We start from the raw sequence: 27,367 nt of genomic DNA on the forward strand, positions 1-27,367 counted from the left end.
CCAGTGTCAAATTAGCGTCCACTGTGTCCTGCATGGAAGACGCAACAGCACGGCGAGCTGCACTGTGCAACAAAAAGCTAGCAATGGGGAGGCAGATGCTTTACTGGTACTGTCGGGTCGCAGGTCATCTTGGGCCCGAGCCAGTACAAAGCTCACGCTGCGCTCGGTACTGTACAAAGCGTGTGTGAATCCAACCCCTGTAATGAGTGATCATGTTAGGGTTGTGTGTTTAGCAGCTGTTAATTAGTGAGCAGGTCTGTTTGTTCTTTAACAGTAAGATCCAACGCTGTCATCAACCACAAACTGTGGAACACACCCACTCAAATCAAGCAAATGTTTTTCTCTTACTTTCTGGTAAGGACATGGATTTAATCCATTAAGGCCAGGGGCGCATTACCAGGATTCTACCACTAGAGCCAGGAGCGCTGTCGTGCTCTTCTACCTTTAAAGCCGGGAGAGCGGATACGTCATTTTTTTGACCAATTCTTGGTCTCTTAGTTATCGGAATATACACGAGAGGGTAACGTGGGCCTCATAGCATGTATTGGAATTTTATTCCAGCATTCATGGCTGACGCAGATTCGTGGAAGTTATTAAATAAATGACGGTGATTGACAACGGTGCAGGAGGACTCTCTCTCTTTTAGGGGAATGGGAGGTGTACTATTTTGTAAGGCTTAGTATACTTTGGCAAGAATGAATGCTTGCTCAATAGGAATTTGAGGTCAACGTTCTAAGCAATTGTTGGACAAACACGATTTGCACCCAATAGAATGCAGAGCTCCAGTAAGGCGAAACTATCCTATTGGCATGATATTGTGAAATGAATTAAGGAAAATATTGACAAAGGATCACATGCCCAAAATCTGAGAAATGTCACTTAACACAGAAGAGGTGTTCAGGCAATCAGAGGTGGCACACCCACTCTGCCCACCACCTCTTTGACCTGCTGCCTTTTACCAGGTCCATCAGAACAAACAGCCTCAGAGACAGATTCTTCCCATAAGCCATCACTGTACTACACTCCAAAAAACACAAACAATTAACATATATCAATATTTGCTGCCACTTTTTCACATTCAAATTATTCCTGTCTCTGTTGTTGACTTTCTTTACGGTTCCCATGATATCATTGAAGAAACAAACAAAAAACCACACAAAACATTTAATCATTATTTCAAACAGAAGAAACTTGGACTGTGTAATTATTATTATTTCAAAGACTCTGGACTAATTACATTGAACACAGGTGTTAATTAATGTAAAGCCCTACCCATAGAAATTGTAGTGCAGTATTGTATATCACAAGACTGCTACTTCACGTTCAGTGTCACTTTCAGTCTCTTAAATCTGCTTAATTGTTTTTCTTTAGTGCCATTTGCTTTCTTAAGCAGTGCCATCTACTTCAACTGGAGTTAACCAGGTTTGGTTCGTTGCCTCATAAAGGACTCCAATGTGCTTTATCATCTTTCTCCGTCAGACAGTCAGTGAGTCCACAGGCATCTCAAGTGACCTGATATAATAAATCAATGAGGGTTTGTAAGTCTCTTCATTTAAACAAAGGCCCGGGGAATAAAAAGCCATTAAGATGACATGTGAGTTGACAAACAAACTGTTTAATTTGCGTCAGCTGTGGGAGCAGCACAAATTTACATCTGATTGGAGTTTAATGGCCCGTGGTCTGCTTTGGCTGCTCTGTCGCCACGGTGACCAAGCTTTCTCAACATTTCTAACAGACTCAAATGTCCTCTTTTTTTTCCCTTTTTAACCATTTGAAATGTGTCATGTGAGCCAAATGGGGCCGGGGGCTTGTATGTATCAATTTGTTTCTGTTGCAGGGTCCACTCTGGCCCCGCAATGAATATATGGGCCATTGAATGGTCCTACACAATGACCACAGCTGATGCGGTTGCCACAGAGACACGCCCACACAAAGGCTCGGAATGATGACATATGGTCCGAACCTGCCCAGTCGCTGGACCCCCAATAGACTGACTGCATTGATAGACAAAACCCCGCGTTAGCCATTTATCTGTGCTTACTCATTTCATGGTAAGATACACTTTTGATCAAGTTTCCATAGCCCTGCACAAGGAGCAAGCGGCCGGTGAAAAAGCTGCTGTGTAAAGTGAAAGAATTCATCATGAAGTCATGAACAAAAGCTTGCTTTCCACCTGCTTCTACATGAATTCACATATCACAGCCCTTTCTTTTTGTTTAACTCATTCACTGCCATTGACGACTAAAGACGTCAAAAATTCACGTGAACTATTTCTATTAGTTTAACTTTTTTTTTTTCATTTTTATGAAAACCTATAATTTTTTTATTGTACATTTACAACAGATATAAAATTATCATGCTATTAATTATGATTTAACACCCCATATTTGTATTTATTTTTTAAATTAGATTAAAAAAAATTAATGTAATTAATCACATGACTTTACTAGTTAACTAACCATTAATCACAAATTATATATCTGTTCTAAATTTACAATACATTTTTTTCTAGGTTTTCATACTCTTGTTAGCAAGTGGAAAAAAAATGTAAACTAATAGAAATGGTTTAAATGAATTTTTGCATCTATGGCAGTGAATGAGTTAACATAATAGAGGGGATGAAGAAATAAATGACTTAGCTTTTATTTGCAGCGATGCTACTCTGCTAAATTCCAACTTGTAAATTGTCTGTTGTGCTGGGTTGGAAGTTTGGAAAGGGCATAAAACAACCCCAATTCCCAAAAGCCAACCCGATGAGACATTCTAAGGCCATATTTATATTAGTTTTAACATAGGTTTCGTCACACACACAGCTCCATGACTTAGTAGTGCATAAACCAACACATTTAGTAAAGTAGAGGCATGTGACTCAGTAGAACTATTTTGCATTCTTTCCTGCACCAAACACTATTAAAAGCACTGACAAATATTTGCAACCTCAATTCTAATATTTGTTGCATGAAATGGTATGATTTTATTCCCAACAGTTCATTGTCATCGTTTGCGTTTCTCTTGACTGGACTGCTTTTAATACTGCATGTGTAAGTTATCTTATTTGGCCAATCAGATTTCTATGTGTTGCCATGACAATCTAATCTTCAACAGGGGCTTTAGAATCAGAAGTGTTAGCCGATGAAGGTTCAACTATATTAACATTTGGACAGTTTCTTTTTTTGTTTCTTCAAATCATCAGATTTCAAATTCATCCACCCGAGGCCAGTGAGATGGTCCGCCATGATGTCGGCATTTTTACGTCCTCTGATTGGTTGGTCAAAGCAGGCCAAGTTTGATGAGCAAAACTCATCTGTAGCAATCTGCACACTTCTATATATTTGAGAATCAGCATCTTTTGTGAGTATGATGATGTCTATTATTACAAATTTAGTTTTTTGCTTTTCATGTATCTACAAAATTTGTGTTTCCCCCATATGTTATTACATAAATATTGTATTTGGCACAGTCATATATTGTCATATTGCGTATTTATATGGTCTTGATGGTGTCTAAAACTGTGATACGACAGTGGCGTTATTAAGAGATGATTTAAATCTAGGCCGCTGATTTTATCCATACTTTTTTTTTTAAGCATACTTGTCTTCTTTATGGTCACAAGTAACTTTGGGCAAGAGGCCTGTCAATCAATTACAGGGTACATGTAGACAAACATCCATTTACACCTTTGGAAAAAGCAAAAAGGCATGTTTTTGGAATATGGGAGGATGTCAAAGTACCCATCTCACACAAGCGACATGCCAAATCCATATTGGAGGTCCTGAGGTAAGATTTGAACATGGGCCTCCATCCAACCATTTTATATACCACATTGTTGAGGCTGTGTGACGGATGTGCTCACTCTTCAATCACCATGTCGCCATTTTGCTGCCTACTGAATTCTATTTAACAAATTTTTGACTTTTAAAATTCATTATTTAACTTTGAAGTTTATTTTCTTTTTCAAAATTGTTCATGAAAGGCAATCAAAGCCTATTGGTAAAACATATTCTGCTTGTCTAAACAAATAGAAATGGCTGTCAGACATACCTTTTGTAATATAGTTTGAATACACAGGAAGTATTTGTTAATGGTTGAAACACAACTTACAACATAAATAAATATACAACCCAAATAAACATCAAGAATTCAAGAAGAAAAAAAACAATAGCTAAGCTTGTAATTTTTGGGCACATGACGATGGCCTTGTGATTATCTGCATGAAGATAAAATGGAGATGGTAAACACAGAAGTGTAATTGTTTGAGTGTAAATCCCTCTGAGCAGGCGGGGGTTCTGATTCCATTAGTAAGTTAAGTAGTGTGTGAAAAAGACATTCAAGAGTTGACCTGCTCCATGACTCACCACTAAGCTATGTGATGATGTCATATTGCCTTTGTACGTTGGGAAGGCTACGATGCACCATATGGGAGGCGGAAATCATGACCTAAAGCACCGCTGGTCTACTTTTAGCCACGTGTCACAAAAAGACACAGAAGGAACTACCTTTATTTTGACTTAAATATATTTAAATAAATTAATGGAACATACTATCATAAGAATTTAGTAGTAACTAGAATAAATTACAAGGAGTCTTCCAGTTATGAACGAGTTCTGTTCCTATGCTGGTGACGTAGCCTGAATTTCTGCGCAAGTCAGATTTCATTGCTAAAATCGACATTTACGTCAAAATACTTTTTACAGTAATTTCTAAAAACGGATTTGCGGCACTCGGAAGTTGCCGGAACCAATATTTTGTGTTTCCGCATGGACATGTTTTGGTGACGGACGCTTTGTGCGTGTCTGTGTGTCATCGTTAAGCGCTGAGCAATGAGTGTGAGTGTAAAAAGGCGAGATAAGAAGAAGGTGCTGGGGACGAGGCACGGGCGTCGTAAAGTCGAAACGTCGTAGGTCGAGTACGTCGTAATATTGTTCCATTTAATTTTTGGGTCACAATCTGGCTAAATAGGAATAAAAATCTTCAGGTTTCAGGTTCTGAGCCTAAGACGTCTTTCGAGAAACAACATAGCAAAAGGTCACCGGGCAGTGTCATGTGACGTCAGCTAAGGTGACAGGGTGGGAGTGATCCGGAAGAAGACTTGATCCAGAGGTGAGAGGCCCTTCTGCATATGACCTGTCTATTCCCTCATCTCACCCCAGCCGCCAGTCCGCTGCATGGACGCCTCCATTGACAGCTGTCAGGGGGAGGGACCTGGAGGAGACTATTTGCCTGAGAGGTCAGAGACCCCCAGGTGGCTTTCTGAAGCTCCCTGAAACACTTGAGCGAGCGACACCCGAACTAGATCTGTCTTCAACGAGCCCGCTCGAGCCGTCAAACCGGAAATGCGCCGTGAAATTTGAGACGTACGCGCCCAGCGTCGATCTTAATTAAGCACGCTGTGAGTATAACATGCAAATCTTATTTCAACAAAGCCTTCCCTCGATGCTACCGAAGTGCTATCAAGCATGCGCACATCATCTGGGAACGCGTGACCCGACACGTGCGCCCCAGCGTTACAGATGGCTCCCTTGAATTCACACACAGGTTTAAAAATACCCACAAGAGAGGAAATCCCCTCAACTGCAATGAACCTGCGCTACAAAGACGCTGGAACAATAAGCCTCTCCCAACTAGGAATCCTCCCAGACAATTGAGGAAGACTGAGGTATCAGAGAGTTGTTTTTCCCGGACAGACTGTTGTGTCTACAGGTGGAAACCTCTGACCACCACCGCTGAGTCATGGCAATAGGCCACGAATGAAAGGATGCACTGCACTGTGGGATAAACACATCTGCTTGTATCTGCCACAAAAGCCTGGAGGAAAAGCAATACAAGAATAATCTTGCACAATATATAATTGTGAAATCTTGCAAAACAAATAAAATCCCTGTTTTTGTGCAGACAAAACATGCTTAAAACAGTTGATGCTGTAATTCCCGACATGCCAAGCGGCACAATGCAAATAGCAAGAAGTATGATTACGTTTTTATTTGTTAATGTTTAGATGTTAATTATTCTTGCAGTAGTACAAGTCTTGTTTTTTTTTTTCAGCACCATAGCTGAGAATTGTATTTATGATCAGTTCTTTCAGACAGCAATACAGTTTGCGATATGGAGCATGTCTTTCACTTTCCAATGCTTTTAAGCTCAAATCAGCTATCAATGTTGTGTATCATCTGCTATCAAACACAAACTTCTAATTATTATGATTCTGTTTAAAGCACAGCTGATATATGATCAGCTCATCAGCAAGCTCTGCATAAGCCTGATAACGAGCCTGCTGATTGGAATCAGCTTGTGTTGGAAGAGGTGAAACCTCCAAAACCTGCAGGACTTCGGCCCTCCAGGACCGGAGTTTGACACCTATGGTTTAAAGTGCTACTCTCATTCTCATATATTTTCAGGGTTGGGGAATCTAGGTCCAGAAAGTCAAAACCCTGCCACAGATTGGCTTTAGCCGCAGGTGCTTCTACTTAACTGGCAGGTAAACGAGCTCATAGAATCACCTGTTGAGTAGAAGAGTTTCAGGGTTTGTTCTCTCTGGATCTGGACTCCCCAATCCTGTATATTTGACATTTTATATATATTTGACATTTTATTTTACATTCCAATTTTACTGATTGCACCTCATTACAAAAGTCACATTTCCCATCTTCATGCGTCTCGTACTCAGCTTTTAAAGGATGGTTCTGAGATTTGTAAGTTGTCCTAAAATAAATACACTCCCGAGTTAGTGAGTTAAGAGTGCTTTCTCTGTTTTCATTTAGACCAACTTATTCAAATAAATCATCAAATGATTAGAACGTTTTCATGGAACAAACTATTTTTTTTATGCTGTGCCTACAAATGCTGCATTCGAGGATGGTCAGAAGTTGGACATATCCGAGCGTTCGAGGAGAATGTAAACAACAAAAATGACGGATAGTGATAAATTGTTTTTTATTTTGGTCCTCAAAACTTATTTTGACCACCAGCAAACTTGCTTTCTCGCAATTTTGCTTCATTTATTGTTTTTATCTTATTTCATAAGCATACCATACAGTTCAGTAGTTCACCGTGTATTTTCATGCAGGGAAATAGCGGCATACTGTCATGTACGTTGTGTTATATGAAGTTATGTCGAATATTTATGAATGAAGAAAATCTAGTTTTATACTCCAGTAAATTGTGTTTTAACATTCACGGTCTGTTTCCAAAGGGGTCGCCTTTGTAGAGTGACGTCACATTGTAGTCGGTCCGTAAAGTCGTGGTACTTTTTCCCCTCCGACTTTGCAGGTGTAATTTCACATTTTGAACTCGGAAAAGTCCGACTTCCGACCATTCTCGAATGCAGCATAATGCCATGAATCTGTTTTTTTTATTTTATTTTTTTTCTAATTTAAGTCATTTTTCCTGAAATATATTTTCTAAATATAAACTAATTTGCCACACAACGTCATTTGCTTAGCTATATTTTACTGAACGCTATGAGATAATGTATATATTAAAAAAAAAATCTATATATATATAATACACATGGAATCAAAGAAAAATTCACCTTTTTTGTTTTCTTGATGACTTTGCATTTTGCGTGGTTGCGCTATACTCACAGCTACTCTTGAAGCTTGGAATGTGAAAGTTCACACTGAATGAGGATCCAATAAGGCGACACCTTCCGCTTGATTGACAGCCTTACAAAGGCAATGGGGCAGAGCCATTTGTCAATGGGTACAAATCAACACAAAGAGGTATTGATTGGCAGGCGAGAAAAGAGCGCAGGACAAAGAGCGAGGCTGTGGGATCTCAAGCGGGTGATCAATACTCTGAGTTCGGCATGAGGGAGCCATCTCACTTTTTGTTGATACAGTCAGAAGCTCAGCAAAGATCAACTATTGTACAGGCGCACCAGGGCTGTCAGTCAGCACACGGTCGCACGGCAGGGGGTGGGGGGGAAGGCGACCCTCTATGCTACACACAAATATACAGACGTTAACCGTGACGCACACATCAGGCCTTCCCAGACACATTCAGAAATGACAAAGCCAGGCTGGATGATTGTTTTTAGAGATTTTGTAGCGTCAAATTACCAGTTTCTGACAATCATCTTTTTCAGATAATGGTGGATGGATTAATGCTTATGATTAATGAAGTGCACAAATGAATTGTTTTTTGTGATTTGTACTTTGGAGTAGTGCGTGCAATGTCCCAATAGACATTTTCTGATTATTATTTTTTGGAATAAAATCCACTCGTAGATAGTTGGTTACTTCCAACTATGTTATCTATTGCAGGTTTCTGCATTTTGAACATAATTACTTATTTTTGCAATAGTAGTTTCTCTATATTGTGATGTTTATTTATTTACGTTTTTTTTTACTGTCTGCTACATTATATATCTAATCTGTTACAGAGTTAGGGAAAAAAATCCAAATGAAAAAGTCTTCTATTTATCCTATTACTATCGCAGTCAGGCCCTCTACTATCATAGTTGAATCTTTTGTTATTTGAGAGTACAGTCTGATGTTGTCAACATGTTTTCTTGCATCATGTTCATTTGTAAAGTTGTTGCTCAATTAAAAGCAGCTCTTTTTTTTCTCTTCAATACACAAGGGCTTCCCATTAAAATGCAATTTTTTTGCTCATTTTGTCTCACGTCTTGACTGTCTGACTCAACTGTCTTCAATAATATGGCAATTACTTAAATCACTCCTGTACTTCCCCAATTACTCACAGTAATAACATGCATGGCTCAGTGTTTTCCACGGATTAACCGTACAGATCCCAAAAATCTGTGATGACTGGACAAAACCTAGACTGCATCATGACTGAGAAGATAAATAAAACCTCCTTTATTCCTTTTTGACAGGTGAGACATTCATCAAAGAAAAACCCCAAATATGTTATCGTTGCCAAACATCTGCAATGAAGCAAGCGCTCGTGAGGCGAAAGCTAGACATTCACAGAAGGTGGGATTCCCCCGTGAATGGGCTGAGACTGAGAATAACATGCCAGACAGTGTGTGTGTGTGTCTGTGCCCAGCGCTAACCTTATCATGGGTCCATGTATTCATCACACACACACACACACACACACACACACACAAGTGCACGCAAGCACGCACGCAAGCACGCACGCACGCACACACACACACACACACACACACAGGGCAGCAGAGGTGATGGTTTGATCTAGGGGTGTGAATTGCCTAGTACCTGGCGATTCGAATCGTATCACGATTCATAGGTCACGATTCGATTCGATTAATCCCAATACGAATCTATAAATAGATTTTTTGCGATTGTTGTTTTCTTTTTAATGAAATTTAGAAAATACTAATCAGTAAACTTGTGCATGTACGCTGTAAGATTTGTATAAAAATGTATTTATTAATCTGAAAATTCAGGCTTATAACTTAGCCACTGCATTCAACAAACAGGTTGCAATCTGTTTCATGTTTGAAAATCACTGAAATAAAATATTAAGGCTTAATGTTCCATTAATATAACATTCTTCCATGCTTAATGTGTAAATCCTAACACTAAAACGTTTTGTTGAATATTCCCATAAAAAAATCATGTTTGAAAATCGATTCGGCCGCATATCGAATCGATGCTAGAATTGTGCGTTGTAATATTGCAATATATTGCCGAATCGATTTTTTCTAACACCCCTACTTTGATCCTTATGAATATGATACAAAAAAGTTTTAAGGATGCTTAAGAGATTTTCTGTTTTGCTAAAAGCTCAAAGAAGTATGTTTAATCCAAACTTCAGAAAGCCAGACTGTGAGTAGCATTTTATGTTATTCAATGTTTGTTTTTTTTAAACAGCAATCTGAGTGTGTGCGTGTAGGTGTGTGCATGCATATGTGTGTGTACCCAGCTGCATTCTTGCCCATTCTTTGGCCATATTTGTTTGGCGAGGGCCCATCCACTTATTGACACTTGTCTCCTGTGTCTTCTGTGCCTCCTGCATGACAATCCGGGCAATGAAACCACAAGTGGGGCACACACTGTTCAACAGTTGCTACAAGAACAACATGAGCAGACACAAAGAGTGTTTACCTTCCCAGGGTATGAAAATAAAGAAGCGGGAAGAAGAAAAAAATAAAAAGGAAATGCAGGTCTCATTGCTTAACTGGCGCACGCAGTGTGTACAATTTCACAATACACATTTTCCCTTGATGCACTTTTCATTAAAATCCTCTTCTAAGCAGATGGTTAATTTACATATGAATATTGTTGCTGTATTTTTGATAGGAAGTCTCTTATTAGACTCTTATTTAAATATTACTGTCCATAAATCACAATGCTTTTTGTTTGCTTTCACCAAATCAACTGCAGAAAGAGAATGTAGTGGATTTATTTTGCCTTTCATGAAGATGACAGAGGATCACAGATATAAGAAAATAACAAAATGGTGGGGTACATGCGGTGTAAAGATTGTGCCTAACAAGTCATGCCTGTATCTCATTGTAACTCATATAATAGCACCAAAATTGTATTAGTAATGGCTTATGCCATCGTTTTATAACAAAAGAGATACTGTCAATTGTTTTTGATAAAAATCAAAAGCAGAAAAAAGGACGACAATGTTGATTCAGGTGATATGTGGACATGGGAAGAGAAGGAAGAGCATGGACATTAAAAGGTGGCTGAAACCACATCCATAACTGGCCACCACTGCTTGAAAGATTTTCCCAAATGTACACAAACACACACACACACACACACACACAAGATAGTCTAAGAGAAGGGAGCAATCAGATGGTCAGGACATCCTGTTTCAGGGTCGATTATCATCCCAAACTCGCCCGCACCCTCCACGCACATTGCGGCTGTCACCACTTGCTTTGGGCTGGATGACAAGGCCTCCGTGTTCTGGGATGGCTGTTCAGGAAAGCACAGCTTTATTACCCCTCCCTCAGGTGTGCCAGAATTGTATCTGCCAAATACAACACTTATCCCTGATTTGGATGGTGGGAAACAGTGCGACAGGTTTGATTTTGATTGCGTATACTGCATGGGTGGGCAAACTCGGCCCTCGAGGGTCGGAGTCCTCCAGGTTTGGGAGGTTTCCCTCTTAGAACAAGCTGATTACAATCAACAGGACCGTTATCAGGCTTATGCAGAGCTTGCTGATCATATACCAGCTTTGTTGGAGAAGGGAAGCATCCAAAATCTGCAGGACTCCGGCCCTGGAAGACCGAGTTTGCCCACTACTGGTATTCGGGGAAGCCCAAACAGAGCCTTGTGCGCAAGATAAAAAGTGTAATAGCAGCATAGTAAAATTACTTATTACTAATTAAATAGTTTTGTCTATTCCCAAAATTGAGATTATTTTTTTCCATCTACAAAATAAAATTTTAATATGATCCTTCAATCTTTTTTTTAATTTAATTAACCCCAAAACACTCTAGGCTACAGCTACTTCTGTAATCTAATGCACTTAATCACACAAAAATTCTTAGCTATTTCAGACAACTGTCATGAATGGGCATGCGTGGATGAGGTTGGACACAAATGCGGGGAGAAACGGCAGGGAGCTGAAGAAGAAAAAAGGGCAGTGTGTGGATGTTTATTGAAACATGCAGAGACAGACTGGTCGCCAGGACTGGACTGGACGTAAGTGACTTAACAGTGACGCAAAATACGTTTATTTCCATTCAACAGTGTAACAATTTGACAAAACAATTTCGCAAACTATTTACAAATGTGTGCAACTGTGGTACTATTTACAATTATGTGGATGTTTCAAATACAGTTTTTCTTTTTGTAACGCTCCCATGCGTGCAAGGAGACGCAGCAGGATTTGCACAACAGATTAGTTTCACTTGCGATGGCTCCTTTCGCGTGCAGACGTTACACTTTCTTGACGGCCTTTTTTTCCGGGGAATAGCAAGTAGCAGACTGTACCCACTCCTCCGATGAATATGCATTGGACTCGGGGCACTCTTCGTCGTCCGATTGAACGTCCGCCTGAGCGTGCTCGGTTGTGCTCCGCGTTTTCCGGTGTTAGCATCGCTAGCCCGTGAACCTTTATGACGTCGTCATAGCCGCCGCGTCAGCGCTTCCAACTTTGCCGTCAACCTCGGAGTCACCATCATCATCATCGATGATGATCATCGTCGTCATCAATGTGCTCTTTAGCGTTGGTCGATGCTTTTCGTTTTTTAAAAAAAATGCTCGAGCGTGAGCTGCTTGCAAACCGGTCGCCATGTTCTCTTCTCTTCCCTTCCCCAGCCATTGTCCCCTCTAGTTCCGCCTCACGTCTTCTACTGACGCCTACCCAATCTTGTCAAAAGAGAGTCATCGCTGCCCTCTAGGGGCCAAAAATAGTCATTAGGCTCACTAGACCTGCTTGAAACTTTCACCACAGCTGGGCAAGGCTTTACTCCACCCGTTTCCAAAAAAATGGGTGGACGTCTTTTAACGTCTTTGGCGGTCCTCCGTAGGTTTTTGCAGAACGTCATTTAACGTCTTTGGCAGTAAAAGAGTTAACAGTGACGTGGACGACTGGACTGAGACAGGAGATGTCCTAATTGTGATGTGGACAACTGGACTGAGACAAAATGACTTGACTATGACGTGGACGTCTGAGTTATCTGTGGCGATGATGGTGATTTGGCGGTGACGAAGACTTCTTAGTGATGACGATGAAGGCTGCTTGGCAGTGAGGATGAAGAAGACTTGGTGGTGAGGACAAAGGCAATTTAGCGGTAAGGACGAAGAAGATTTATCTGTGACGAGACAAGACGAAACGCACTACTTCCACACATGGCATTGACAATGCTCCCACACAAATAAACACAACAGACTAAATACACCAACACTAATGAGACACACGTATGGAACACGGTAGACTGAGGGCACTGATTGGTCACACACACTGGGAAGGAAGGGAAGAAACACACAGGTGGACGTGATCAGACATAACGAGACAGGGGGAAAAAAATCAGGAACACATGACAAACACCAACCACAGACAAACACAACAAACACACCTATAATAAACAAAACCAACCAAACAGACAACACATTACGATTAATTTTAGAACATTGAAAGACAGCACCACAGATCAAGATAGTTTCTCTGATTGTTTTTTCTGATCACTTTTAATGTGCCAGGCAACTTGTTGTGTTAAGCCAAAGTCATTCGGTTCACCTGTGGAAAATATAGTTCACCTAACATATATGTCTTGTTTTGTTTCGTTTTGTAAAGGAGGCCTGAGAAAACTGACAACCTGAGACTTCTCCACTGTGAGGCAGGCTTGTCTTTCACTTCATCACTGTGCTCTAATCCGTATTAAATATAAAATACAGAAAGGAAAACAGCTGGATCTTGTGGGGGCCTAATGCTTTCCCAACTATGTGTGGGGAAAACAAACTAGTAACAATATTGTTGCCAAATAGGACATGAGTAAGCTTCCATAGACATTTGATAGTGCTGCTGCAGTGCAACGAAATCCACTGAGTGTTCTGAATCCAAGCGAGCTCCAGCTGCCACGTCGGAAGCCTTCAGGGAGTGCTTGATACTGACATGGCTTTATAGGTGTGGCCATTACCCAGGCTGGATTAACCAAGCAGGCTAAGAAATTGTCTGGAGGCCCCAAATAGCCTCTGGCTAGCACCTTTTCACAGTAGCTACTGCTTCTTTAGCCTGTATTTTCTTTTCTGAGAACATGTGTCAACATCGCTTTGAATGTAATGAATTTTTTGGGTTGCCGCTCAGTTCCGTATAGCAACAGGTATGACCTAGGTGATTTTATATTAGTAGAAATGTCACCATGGCCTATAAAACAGTTATACAGTATAGATGCATTGTATATGATTCGAAATATTGAGGAGGCTGAGATAATGTATTACATGTATAGATATAGTGATGTATGTGTGAACTAAATGGTGGTTAGTGTTTGTTTACCTTAAGTGGTAAATTATCACTACCACACTAATGCTAATCGCGACTGCTAAACTGTTAGCATAGGCTAATTTTGTTGGAGTTAGAAGTGGCTGGCTGGTTAGCACGTCAACCTCCCAGTGCAGAGGATGTGAGATCCAGTCAGGGCTTCAGCCTTCCTGGGTGGAGTTATCATGTTCTCCCCGTGACTGTATGGGTTTTCTCTGGGTACCCCAGTTTCCTCCCACATTCCAAACACATGCACGGCAGGTTAAGTGAACACTCTGTATTGTCCCTAGGTGTGATTGTACGTGTGCATGGTTGTTTGTCTCTGTGTGCCCTGTGAGTTATGAAAACAGGAGGAGTGAGGAGTTTGCTGACATGTGCAACAAGTTTCTTGTTTCCGGTCATGCAGCGATTCACAAACTGCGCTGCCACAGAGAAACTAGCAGATCGACACATTTTGCAGCAAAAATGTGTTGAGTATTTTGAAATGTATTTTGCTAATTATTGATCTTATTGGCTGCAATTGGCTGGCAACCAGTTCAGGGTGTACCCCGTCTACTGCCCGAAGCCAGCTGGGATAGGCTCCAGCACCTCCGCCACCCTTGTGAGGAATAAGCGGTTAAGAAAATGGATAGATGTATAGAAGATAATAAATAATGAGTACTTATAGCCACTCTCGATTCCGGGCTTCGGCCTTCCTGGGTGGAGTTTGGATGTTCTCCCCGTGCTTGCGTGGGTTTTCTCCGGGTGCTCCGGTTTCCTCCCACATTCCAAAGACATGCATGTCAGGTTAATTGAACACTCAAAGTTGTCCATAGGTGTGATTGTGAGTGCGGATGGTTGTTTGTCTCGGTGTGCCCTGCGATTGGCTGGCAACCAGTTCAGGGTGTACCCCGCCTACTGCCCGAAGCCAGCTGGGATAGGCTCCAGCAACCCCCGCAACCCTTGTGAGGACAAGCGGTTAAGAAAATGGATGGATGGATGGATATAGCCACTCAATTAAATTTACGTCCAACTTTAGGGGATTAACAACAACAACAATTATTTTCTGGGGGGGTGAAACATTTATTTTTATTCAATTAATGGATGGAACAATTGATAGGAAAATCGATTTTGAAAAGATTAGTGACAGCACTATATGCCACATTGACAGATTTTTCCATAGTGTTGGAGGTCTGCAGTGTACTCATAGCAGGTACAAATCCAAATACAACTACCTTTGTTCTTCATTTAAAAAAATCATTTAAATGGTGTTCTAACTCCAAGGTCAAGACTTCAACACTGTTAAAAGCCATTTAATTTTCACATTGCCAACATGGGAATGCTATTAGTCGAGCATTTATCTCTGGGACGCTGCAGCAATCTAGAACTAAAATAGAATAACAGCTGCCCATATTGCAGGGGACAGGCAGGGATGACCCCTCGCTAGATAAATACATAAATCAAACATGCTTAGGCTCTTTCAGTGTCATCTATAAGTCTCAAGAATGGCCCGTGCCAAGTGGAACTTACTACTTTCTTTACTGGAATCTGCAAGAGTTACAAAGGCTGCGGACCTCGGGCACTGAAAGTGGAGAAGCAGCTGAAAAGCCAAACATGACCTCAGACACACGCCTTGTAACCAACTGGTGGGAACGACTGGAGCCCAAGTGGCACACGGCCCGTGTGATACTTGAGCAGGCTTGATGCGGCAGGCCACCCGGGATCACCCCCACGTTCGCCGCTGTCAGGCTATAAATACAAAGACAGACAGGAAATGTGAAGTCATGAAGATTAAGTTTCCTCATAGAGTGTTGCCTGCAAACATGTCACACACGGGGCGAGGAATCAAATTGTACTTTCTTGAGCTTCAACAGCTTTTTAACATGTCACCACCCCCATGCGCCTGTCTATCTCCTTTTCCATATCCGCCTGTGCCCTCATCTGCTTCTCAAGTGAACAGGTGCAAAGAAGGCTAACCAGAACACACACAGACTGACACTTGAACACATTTCACTGTCGATGCCTGCGTGGAAATTCTATTTCAATTCTCGGAGCTGCGTTGTTTACACTTTAAGAAGCAAATATAGATTGAGCTTAAACGTCAACCCCAAAACTTTCTTTAGAATATGTTCTACGCAGCCCCACAAGTCCAAACTGTGATGGCAAAATTGAAACGGTGTTTTGGTACGTACAAAAACCCCAGCGGAACGTGATTCGAATCGTGTCCCTACATCTGTCTCAGAATCACAATGTCACGTGACTGTTGTTCCAAACGGCACATTGTTTCAGCAAGTGAACATTTGATCCCTTTTCTAAAATCAAATAAAATCCTACATTGCACTTTATATGAAAATATCTTAGATCTAAAATATATCCAACATAAGTATGCTTTCTATGTAAAAGAATTTGCCCTGGCTGCTGATTTTTCATTCGTCACCCAAAATGATAAATTGTCATACGATTTATGAGTGCTGTGGTCGGTTCTGTGGTATCGCACCCGTACCATGTACTGAGATAAGTCCATTACGCAGGGACCTCGGTTCAATTCCTGGTCCATGTGCTATTTATTTGCAGGTAATTCTTTACCTCTCGAATACTTTCTGTTGAAACTTAAGATGCCCCGTCGCAAAAAAAAAGAAGAAAACAAAACAAAAACAGCACTTGAAATGTAAGTTTTGGATTAAATGTGAAAATAATGTGGGTATCATCAAAGCATTTAAGTCATTAAGATATGTTGATCTATTTCAAAGGCAAAATTAAAAACAAACCAAGAATCAGCAACAAAAAGCTCATTTGTACTTCTATACATATTTTGAGGCGGTGGAGGTTATTCAGTTTTTCTTTCTCATGATATTATTTATCTCTCTTTTGGAGTCCATTACAATTACAGTACATGCTGATTGCCAGTTGTGTATTATGTGATGGCCGAAAGCCAATAGCTTATTTCCTTACTGGGGAGTTGGCAACACTTCTTTAATTTACTGTTTGAATGTGATATTTTACAATTGGCCACCAGATGTCGCTATGAAACGATGTTGCGAACGTTCCAATAGATCTATTCTTTTTCTGAATCAATTGTTCCAAATGATTCAATAATTTCGATGTTCCATTTCAGCCATCCCTACTGTTAGGTTCAGGGTGTGATTGAGGACCCAAATGCGAGGAAGCAGAGCGAGGAGACAGACCAAACAAATATTTAACAAAACAAAAACGAGGTACTAGCTGGGGAAACCAAAACAACGAAGTCCAAAAAAGGCAAGCAAGCCAAGACTGGTGGGAACGACAGGGCAAAATAGCGGCAGCAGGACGAGCAAAAACAACAATGGATCGACACAGACCGAGGGGAAACGCAAGACTAAGGCCCCGTTCAGACGTAAGCAAAGCTGTTACTCAAACAAATCTCGTACACACAGAAGCATTTTAAGACTTGTGTGTGTCCAAAAGAAGACGCTGAGGATGTTTAACGGCCGTAATGTATATGCCAAGTCTGGAGTGGCGCTGTAGCGCAGCCACAGGGAGTTAACGGAAAGCGTAGAAGTAGAATCAGCGAAGAAGACAAACACTTTTTTTTCTTCCAACTTTATTGCAATCTACAGAACAAACATGGCTTTGCATGTATCAAAACAACATGAAAAAGACGAACACAGGAGAAGTGCCACCGCCGTCATGTCGACGAACGGCTTAAACGGTAAGAAACTTGTGAGGATACATTGAAACTGGCTTTTGTGTGGACGGGGCCTAAATACACACACACACAAATACACACACCCTAATTGACATAATGAGACACATCTGGGCAAGACACAAGTGGCTGAGGGCACTGATTGGCTGACACGAGGAAGGGCATGCAAACACAGGTGGGCAGGATTACACCTAAGGAGACACAAAGGGAAAAACATAACATAACAGATCATGACAGAAACTAAACTTAAGGACAAAAATCAAACAAAAGCCAAACTAAATCTAACCCATGACAGAAACAAACAAAATTAACCATAACCCAACCCAAACCATGACAAGCAGTATTGTGATTAATATTGCGTTTGTGTAATATGAATTAAAGCAGCAAAATCCACTTGTTTTTTCCATCTCTGGTGGAGCGGCCATTTTACCATTTGTTGTCAAATGAAAATTACATCAGGGCTCAGGTAACTACCATCAGGGCTCAGCTTGTGAACGTCACATGACCAATTTCAGAAAACAGATGAACTGCGATTGGTCTTTACCTGACCCCGAGTAACTGTGATGTCATTTTCAGTCGCCAGCAAGTGGCAAAGCAAACAGCAGAATCTGTTTCTAGATGAGCTGGTTGATTATCAAGTTCACATTGAAGGGGAAAACTTGTAGTTATGGTTAGAAATAGCCTACAGTATATAGTTTGACACTATAACTTTTACACACAGGTGTTGCTTTTATGTATACATGCAATTCATAGAAATAGACAGGAATTATGGATGTAAAAATATCAACATCATTGTACTCTATTTTTGTGACATTGTTTAATGGTGTGCCATAAATTGTTTTCTTATGTAAAATGTGTTCCCCGCCTCGCAAAAAGCTGGGAAGAACTGCGCTAGGGCGTGAGAGCGATGCACTTGTCATTGTAGCAGCACAACTTGCATACGAAAAGCCCTCAAGTGGTGGCTGTAAACACAGCCGCGTCTAAACAACAATAGCAATTGTAAATTTGGAGGGAGATTTGATGGTGAACGTTCGGCGGCAACGCGTTGCGCGCGTTCAGCCCATTGAGTCGCTAATGAGAGTGATAGATTGTGGCTCCTCTGACGACCCCTACCCCCTCAATAGCCACTACTCCCATGGGATGTGACGGTCTCATCCCCGAGGGACATTCAACCCTCCAAAGGAATCCTTTTCATCATCGGGGAAGGGGTTTTTTCCCGCCTATTTGGTTCAACCGAATTCCATCTCGTGAAACCAAATCTGGACGTGAGTCAAATCATTTCATGTAACACGAGCCCGTATGCTGCTTAAGTGCTGCCCAAATAGCTATGAAAATAGACTCACTCGACTTGTTTTAACAGTTGACTCTTGGATAAACACTTCCACCCACCTGAGTTTTTTTTATTTATTTCCACGGGACCGTGAGGCTCGCTTGCGGGCGTCCGCCTCCACACCTTCGCCGAGCGGCTGCGCTCGCGGCCTGCGGGCGGGGATTTAATGGCTGGCCCCGTGCCCGACCACAGGCGGACTAGTTCGTTCAGTTCTCACGACCTCAGCTCCTCAAAGGCATCGTTGAACTATTGACTCAGACGCGCAGGCAGTATGAAAAACCGCAGAGGCGACACACGCTGCCAACTGCTGTTTGAGTGTGTGGCTCCTTGCAAAGGAGACTTTCAGTGTGTCGTTCAGACACGGGTGTCATGTGCAGGGCATTGCCCCGGAAGAGGGAAATGAGAATCGCACGCGATGACAAACACGAGCCAACTGTTTAAAAAACAACTAACAACACATTCACAGAAACTCGACGCGAACAAAATTCCTCTCACTCAAATCTAAAATCGAATTTCTCCGCACCAGACACGCTCGCGCATGCTCGCCCGTATGCTGTGACTTAATCCCTAAGGGGGGGGCTGCAAATCACACTGGTGGCTGACACACGGCAAGCATCACGCTGCCACACGCAGAAATACATCCCACGGATTTGGATCCCACTTCATCGCAGGGAGGGGTAACGTTTTGGGAGTTGGCATTACAATGGAGTGCAGTGTGCAACTGATGTGCAGTGTAAACGAAGGTTGCAGTCAGACTTAAACATTTATGCAACTGATCGGCTAAATGTCTTCCTTTACCCGATGTCCACTGGAGGGGAGTGGAATTGAACAATTGGCAGACAAAAGGAAGATAAAATCCTTCCATATTCTTCTTTCATTAGGCTAATCTGTTAGTGACAGTAACCGCAGTCTGAGCACATTTCTAGGCTCATGAATAGACTAATACTTTTGATCTCTGCATATTGGATGAAATCCTCCTTAGAACTTAACTTTAAAACAGGACAGATACAGAGAGGGAAAAAAATTCTCCCCTTTTGTCCCACGTCTAGCCCGATGTGAAGAAATCCTGCCAAGTTGACTAAAAAGTTGCCAGTTCAAATTGCACATAAGTAAAAACAGAGAATATTAATGTGTTTTTTGTTTTTGTTTTTTACTTCAGGTTTGCAAGTCAATATGTGTGTGTGTGCATAAGATCCTAAAATGGACTTTACAAGTAATACTGTATTTTTCAACATTGTTTATTCAACCACTGGAAGAACACCAGTTTTTCCTTTAACAAACAGGAAAACAATATAAAACAGCTTTGGTATAGCAATAAAGAACAACCCTGTACAAAACTAAATCTTTTTATAAAAAGTACTTTGTAGCAAAAATCCTATAAATCAACACATCTGCATGTACAGGTCGTTTATCACCAACATCCAACCGGAACTGGTCATAAATCATAACATTCCATCTAAGGCTTCTGTTCCATAAAACGAAACAACAAGAAGTGCCACATGAACGTTTTTTAGGGTGGCGTAACAGAAAAATCACAGGTTAGATCCTCGTAACAGCTGCAGGTCTGAATTGGAACGTTGGCAGTCCCGCATTTCCATGTTGTGGCAAGTGAGGCGCTACCAGGGCCGCCACACTGCCTCGCCGCTGTCTGGACCGGGACTCCCTCCTACCGGGCTGACCGCCTGGGATCCCCCGGAGAAGGAGGTCATGCCATGGACGGGTGAAGCCGCGGTGCCTGCCAAGGGCCCGTTGACCGTCACGGGCAGCCCCGCGTTTGCATACAGGGGGATCACCGGGGCGGTTGCTGCTGCAAAAGCCGGATTGGGGATCAAGAAAGCGAACTGGCCGTCGGATGCCGGCACCAGCTGGAAGCCGCCAAACACCTTGGGCGAAGCGGCCTCGGCCGGGCTGTGTTTGGAGGCCATGCCGGCGCCGGGGGCGATGGGCAGGGTGGATGGGAGCTGGACGTGCAGGGGCTGGGCGATGTGAGCTTGCTGCGACGGGGCCTGCTGTGAGTAGCTGACGGCCATCATCTGGCTCATACAGCCGGACAGGTGAGACAGTAGCCTCGACCTCACTTCCACGTTCACCCCCTCTGAAGTAGACAAGAAGCGCGTGACCTCGTTCATGCACTCGTTGAATCCGGCTCTGTACTTGCTCAGCACGCTGGCATCAGGGGAGAGCACGGCTGCTGGAGAAGAAGGAGACACATTGATGTTAGTGATGCCTTCTCACTGTTTAGTGTTTACTCAATACATTTTAATACCTCGCTATAAAAATTCTGTACATATTTTAATGTGACCCAGTACCCAAACTTCCGTGCTGGAAACTATCCGGTTACACTTATTCGATTATGAAATTATTATTTATTTACACTAAATAATGTATCATCAATGCCGGCAACGAATAGTGACAGTAGTGAACTGAAAATGTTAAGGTAACCAACTTTAAAAAAAAACATTTAATTGGTTAATTCAACTACATGTTTTAAGTTTTGGGGGGGAAATGGTTTTGATGCATTTCATAACAAAGAAATAAGAGTTTACAGAATCGTTGTCCTTTTTATTGAAGCCAAACTTAGTAAAAACAACTTGCTTGCTTTGTTGCACTAACTAACATTGTTGCTCAATGCCAGTCATTTATATTTTAAAGCTTCTACAACTTAAATGACTGCTTTTGGTCATAAAAAACAAGTTGTATTTTTTACAGTGTGAAATGTGCAACATTACTATCTACATTTTTGTGCTATCTTTTGTTTGTTTGGGGGTGTACCCTTACTGTTTTCTAATGTAAAATATGTGCCTTGGCTCAACAAAAGTAGATAAAAACTCAACTTACCACTCAACTGAGCTCGCTGCAGGTTCCTCAAGTGCTTCACTGTCATCTCCAGGATGTCTGCCTTCTCCAGCTTGGAGTGTCTGGAGCTCTGCATGAGAAGATGCATTTCATGTTTAATGGCAATCATGTGTGTGTTCATTTTGGCTTTAAAATTGTAATATTTCGAGGTAAAAATGCCAAAGTCGACTTACATCTTTCTTTAGTGCGTCCAGGATGAGCGTTTTGAGCTGGCCCAGGCTTTCATTTATTCTTGCTCGGCGTCTTTTTTCCATGATGGGCTTGGACGACTGCAACGAGTGAAAATAAGATAACGATAAGTCAAATGTCGATGTTACAGGATCGTGAAACATAAATTGTCAATTACCTTTCTGTGCTCGCTAGCATTTTTGGGCTTGTCCGGCGTGTGTGATCCGTTTGCAGGGGAACCAGCCATCGGAGACGCCGTTTGCTTCTCCATGGTGTCAGCTGGCATCGTTAATCAATTATGAGCAACGAAAATCGATAAATCCTTTCTTGGAAGACTCAGATGTCGACGGAAGTTTTTCTTTTTTGTCCACCGAGCAGCCTCGTTGAAAAAGAAAACCTCCTCCCGTCGTTAGTATTGTCTCTCCGGCGTCTCTCTCGACTTTTGCAGCCAACAACACACTCCATCGTACTTATATCTGCGCGCCTGCTCACACAGCGTGTGAAAGCTTCTCTGCATTCTTTCCCACACTTAACCCAGCCAATGGCAGCGCCGCCGCGTCAAGTGGGCGCGAGGCCGGACGCTGATTGGCCAACATCCCATGCACGCCGTCAGTCACGCGCAGCTCAATCAACCCGCCGGGAGCAACAACAAAGCCGGCGGAGCGACCGGCTGGGTCGGGAGGTGGTGAGAAGCGAGGGAATGCGCTTGGATGTTTGCTTCCAACTTTAGTCGGTGCTCGTGAAAAAAGCAAAATGTCGTGACGTCTGTTTTGATCTGCGCCCATCTCTGACACAAGCGAAGTACATACGTCACATTTATTTATTTATTTATTTATTTATTTATTTATTTATATATTTATTTATCTGTTTGTTTGTTTGTTTATTTGTTTGTTACATGTTTTCACTACAGTATTTGTCTTAAGCGAAATTAATCTTCTTGGTCTTATAACAAAGAATATATGTGAACACGAACGAGCTTTAGTTTTGAATAAACTTCTATTTTTATGTCAACTTCTGGACGTGCGCCGTCTGCTGGATCATGGCACGCGAGGGACTTAGCAGGAGCATGCAGCCAGCCAATGGCAAGTGCCTGCTTCATGCAAATGAGACGCTTTTATCTCCGATTGGCTGCCTGAACGGCTCCGTGTCAATCTTTCTGACACGGGAGCAACTCAGGCAGGCGGGGTAAGAGAGGGGTTGGAGGGGTGGGCAGGGAAAGGGTGGGGGGCACATCTGTCCGCGTGCCAATGGTCTCAGATAATCTGCAACTGGTCTTCTGAGCGCATACAACTCTACACAAGTAATAAATAAAATATGTAAATGGTAATGCACATATATAACAGGTCGTGTCTATCTGTCTGTCTATCTATCTATCTATCTATCTATCTATCTATCTATCTATCTATCTATCTATCTATCTATCTATCTATCTATCTATCTATCTATCTATCTATCTATCTATCTATCTATCTATCTATCTATCTATCTATCTATCTATCTATCTATCTATCTATCTATCTATCTATCTATCTATCTATCTATCACATGGGAGAAAAATCCTCACACATCCATGCCCACAACAAAACAGCATGTTTGAAGGCGCCAGGGTTTGAGGACGGAGAAGGTTGCCACCTGGCGTCCATTTTGAAAACCTAATCTCGCTTCTCAATCGACAGCAAGTTACTTCCCACTAACTAATGATGTGGTGCTCAATTGTCATCATCTGCACGTTATCCATAGAACGACAGATCTTATTTAAAAAATGTATAACGTAAATGTAAAACGTGAGTTCGTGCAAGTGTGTGTGCGTGTTGCGTGTCTGCGTGCGTGCGTTCAGTGGTAACCACAAGGAGGAGCATCTGTATCTAATCGAATGCACAACGATAAAAATAAAAAATAAATTCATATGAAGAAAATAGCAGACTGTTTTTTGTTATATTGTGCCTCACAAGAATTCAGTTATTTGATTGTACTAATGCATATGAATGACACTGTCGCCTGATTACAAAGGAATAATGACAAAGGTGTTCTATTTTCTGATATTAACACATTTTCAACAAGCTTGATATATACAAAAAAATACCGTACTTTGCAAAACATGTACAGTATGTATGTAAAACAGTATGTAAATTTGAAGAGAACAACAACATTGCTGCTTGAGATTTTACGCTTCACATATCCATATAAAGCTGGGGTTTTCAACGGGGATCCCTATCCAGACCGTTTTCCATGTCTCCCTCAGCCAACACAGTTGATTCAAATGATCAGCTTATCAGCACGTTAAGGCGTTAAGCATGATAATGATCCTCACCCGTGTTGGCTGAGGGAGACATGGAAAACAGTTTGGATAGGGGTCCTCAAGGACTAGGGTTAAGAACCACTGATGTAAAGGATGCAATTTGTCTTTAAAAAAAAAAAAAAAACAATGTCTTTAAACATGCCTGCTTCATTCTGACAGTATAACCAAAGATCAAAATGGAAGTCAAATTTCAAAATTAGCATATGTAGTAGATTTTGTGATGTAAAAGGCATTCTGGAGACGTTCTGTTTGTTGTTGCTAGTAACTCATGAAATAAGTCATCATAACATAACCGCACCAGTTATGCTCCTAAACCAAAACAATGTAATGCAGATATAATCGCCCGTGTTTTTACATTAACCATTTGCAAATAATGACTACATTAAAACTGCACCTGTGACATTAGACTTGGCATTTCAGTGAAAACTATCATAAAAACAATAAGATATTGTTTAACTTTTTTATATTGCTTATCCTGTTCGGGGTTGAAGGGAGTTAATGATAGTAACAAAAAAAAAATCCCAGAAATAATTCATTCAGTGCTTTTCAAGTTACCCAAGAATGTTTAAAAGCTCCCATACCACACTTCAAACAACATCCTTTATGTCATGTCAACTTGGCTTTGCAAGATAATTTAGGATGCCCTTTTCTAAATTATTCTAGTTGGTCCAAAATGCCTGGCTGACAAATGGATTTCTCATTAATATTTGATATGCATATAAATCAGCGTTTGCTCAAATTGGATCACTGTCACGTGATTGTGCATTTAGGACCCAAACGCAGACAAGACACGTGAGATGGGAAACATGAGCCTTTATATACAAAAATATAAAGTAACAACAGAGATGTTAGGACTGATGTTAAGAAGTTAGAAAGTCTTGCTCTGTGCCGGAACATAGGTTCTAAAATGTTTAGGAATTTCTCCAAAATACATAAATTGAAGCCATTTATTCCTCAACTCCTCTTAGGTTGACAGATGATGCCGAAAAGTTTTAGCTTGCTCAAGACGCAGCCACATTGTTGCTCAGCCATTTTTCCCGAGATGTAGAGCAGCCACGAAGTGGGCAGGTACTGGAACAGTGAGAAAGGTATTTCTGTTACACTGATAAGCAAATTCAAATGGCTCGTTTTGCCCTCTTTTGCATGTCGAACGACAATTGTATAAAATCGACAAAGTGCATCAAACATAAACTGGTGGGAAAAGCTGTATTTTGATGTCTTGGGACCGACATAGGCCATAGAACAGCTGATTTTCAGCATATGTTACATAAAATGAAGAATAAAGCAGTCAAATGATAGCACGATAGAGTTTATTTTTTTGGGGGGTAGTTATAATTCAAACATTTAACCACAAGTTGAAGAAATAACAAACTCAATCTCGTTATGAGAAATATCTGAAATAACATTTTTTCTCCAAATGAAAAGAATAGATTTCCATGTGAAATCAGAGGATATTCTCCAACAAAAGGAGCATTACCGAGTGAGAAGGCGTAGATGTCGAGATAATCTTAAAACTGATGACAAATTCTGTGATCCTCTTTTGGTGAGCAGTCTATTGAAAGGGGCCAAATGTAATAAAATGTTGCTAAGCCCCGCTGTAGTGGAGTGTATCAGCCATTGTTGGGTGGTTCATGTGCCTCCAAGGCTGAGCTGTGCTGAGGCATGCCGGACGCTTGTTTGCCCAGGATCCTGAGTCTCAAGGGCCAGCTGTGTGTGCTCGGACTTACGTTTGCCTTATTTGCTTTTGGATCTGCCCCAAATGATGCAAATATTACACAACTGCCTATCGCTGCGTTGGAGTTAACAGGCTTTGGTTGAATCATTTTGTATAGTTGGAGTCACACCTGTCGAATCTGAATAAGTCGGGCAACTCTTACTATATCCACCCTTCTTCACTTGTGCATATTAAAAGGTCCACCGGCTGCGGCAACAAAGACTGGAGGAGTTCTCATTCAAGGACACTTTTGGAGTGACTCTGTCATTAGAACATCATGAAAGCTGATTTTCCGAATCGGCTTTGCCGAGGAATGTAGAGAATAGGAACTGCACCAACATTCACCAGAAAAGAATCAAAAGTACTTGCTTTTTTGACTCAGACTTGGAAGCTATAGAGGAGATGTCTGGGGAGATGAAAAGCCCCACATAGTGGGGAGAACCAGTGTTTGCAGATTTAGCAGACTTCAGTGGTCTGTTGTCCCGAGCCGCTCTGTGCTCAGAAACTCCTTTTCACTGCCGCCTGCTTAATTTGTTCTTGCACAATGAGCCCATGTACCTCTTGGAATCCATGCGCAGAATGCAGAAAGGGAGTCAATTCAATCTGTGTTAGATGGTGTCATCCGGCCAATCTTTGTACACAGTCTCCAATTAGGTGTTCACATGATGTTTACAGCAACCAATGCAGTCAAAATGCTCCTTTGAATACTGTGGAAATTTCATTCAGACAAAGTGGCAAATCAGGTTATGGAAATATCACCTTGCCGAGTAAACCTAATAAATCACTCCTAACCCCCTGTGTGTCACTCAACACAAAACATTCCACACAAAAGAAGAGAGGTCATTCATTGAGCCCGTGCCTACAGATGACCGCCTGACAACAGGCGAAAAACAGGTACGACAAATCGCAGTAAGTTGGTTAAGTGTGCTCATTTGCAGGCTTGGGAGTAACGGAATACATGTACCGCTGTTACGTAATCAGATTAAAAAAAAAAATTAAACTGTATTCCATAACAGTTTCAGGAAAAACACATGCAATCAGATCACAGATAAGTTTATTAAAAATGGGGATTATTTTGAGGATTACAATTTCTACGATGAGAGAGAGTGCGAAAGAAAGCGAGAGCGAGAGAGAGAGAGAGAGAGAGCGACTGTAGCTTCTTGCTAGCTAGCCCGCTACCCTACAACCATAATGTGAGTTACACCTTCCGAAAAAATCTTCCTCCTACCAATTCACTATTTAAACATCATACACAGCATATACACGGCTAAACTTGTGACTGGGATAAAAGTTCATTTTGCAGTTGATGTCATGCATCATCATCGTCATTGGATCGGTCTGTCTGTCTGTTTATCTATCTATCTATCTATCTATCTATCTATCTATCTATCTATCTATCTATCTATCTATCTATCTATCTATCTATCTATCTATCTATCTATCTATCTATCTATCTATCTATCT

The 27,367-nt window shown here is 41.4% G+C and overlaps 1 protein-coding gene across 1 annotated transcript; it reads right to left on the bottom strand.

Moving 5' to 3' along the window:
* Nucleotides 1-20,086: 20,086 nt before the first annotated feature.
* On the bottom strand, nucleotides 20,087-22,370 carry her9 (hairy-related 9). The gene is made up of 4 exons (XM_077572373.1): nucleotides 22,069-22,370; nucleotides 21,896-21,991; nucleotides 21,705-21,792; nucleotides 20,087-21,057 (listed from the first exon to the last, which is right to left on the bottom strand). The coding sequence occupies exons 1-4, from the start codon at nucleotides 22,174-22,176 to the stop codon at nucleotides 20,483-20,485; spliced, it is 867 nt and encodes a 288-aa protein (XP_077428499.1). The 5' UTR covers nucleotides 22,177-22,370; the 3' UTR covers nucleotides 20,087-20,482.
* Nucleotides 22,371-27,367: the final 4,997 nt, after the last annotated feature.

Source organism: Vanacampus margaritifer, chromosome 1 (assembly GCF_051991255.1).
Source record: "Vanacampus margaritifer isolate UIUO_Vmar chromosome 1, RoL_Vmar_1.0, whole genome shotgun sequence".
Classification (NCBI taxonomy): Eukaryota; Metazoa; Chordata; class Actinopteri; order Syngnathiformes; family Syngnathidae; genus Vanacampus; species Vanacampus margaritifer.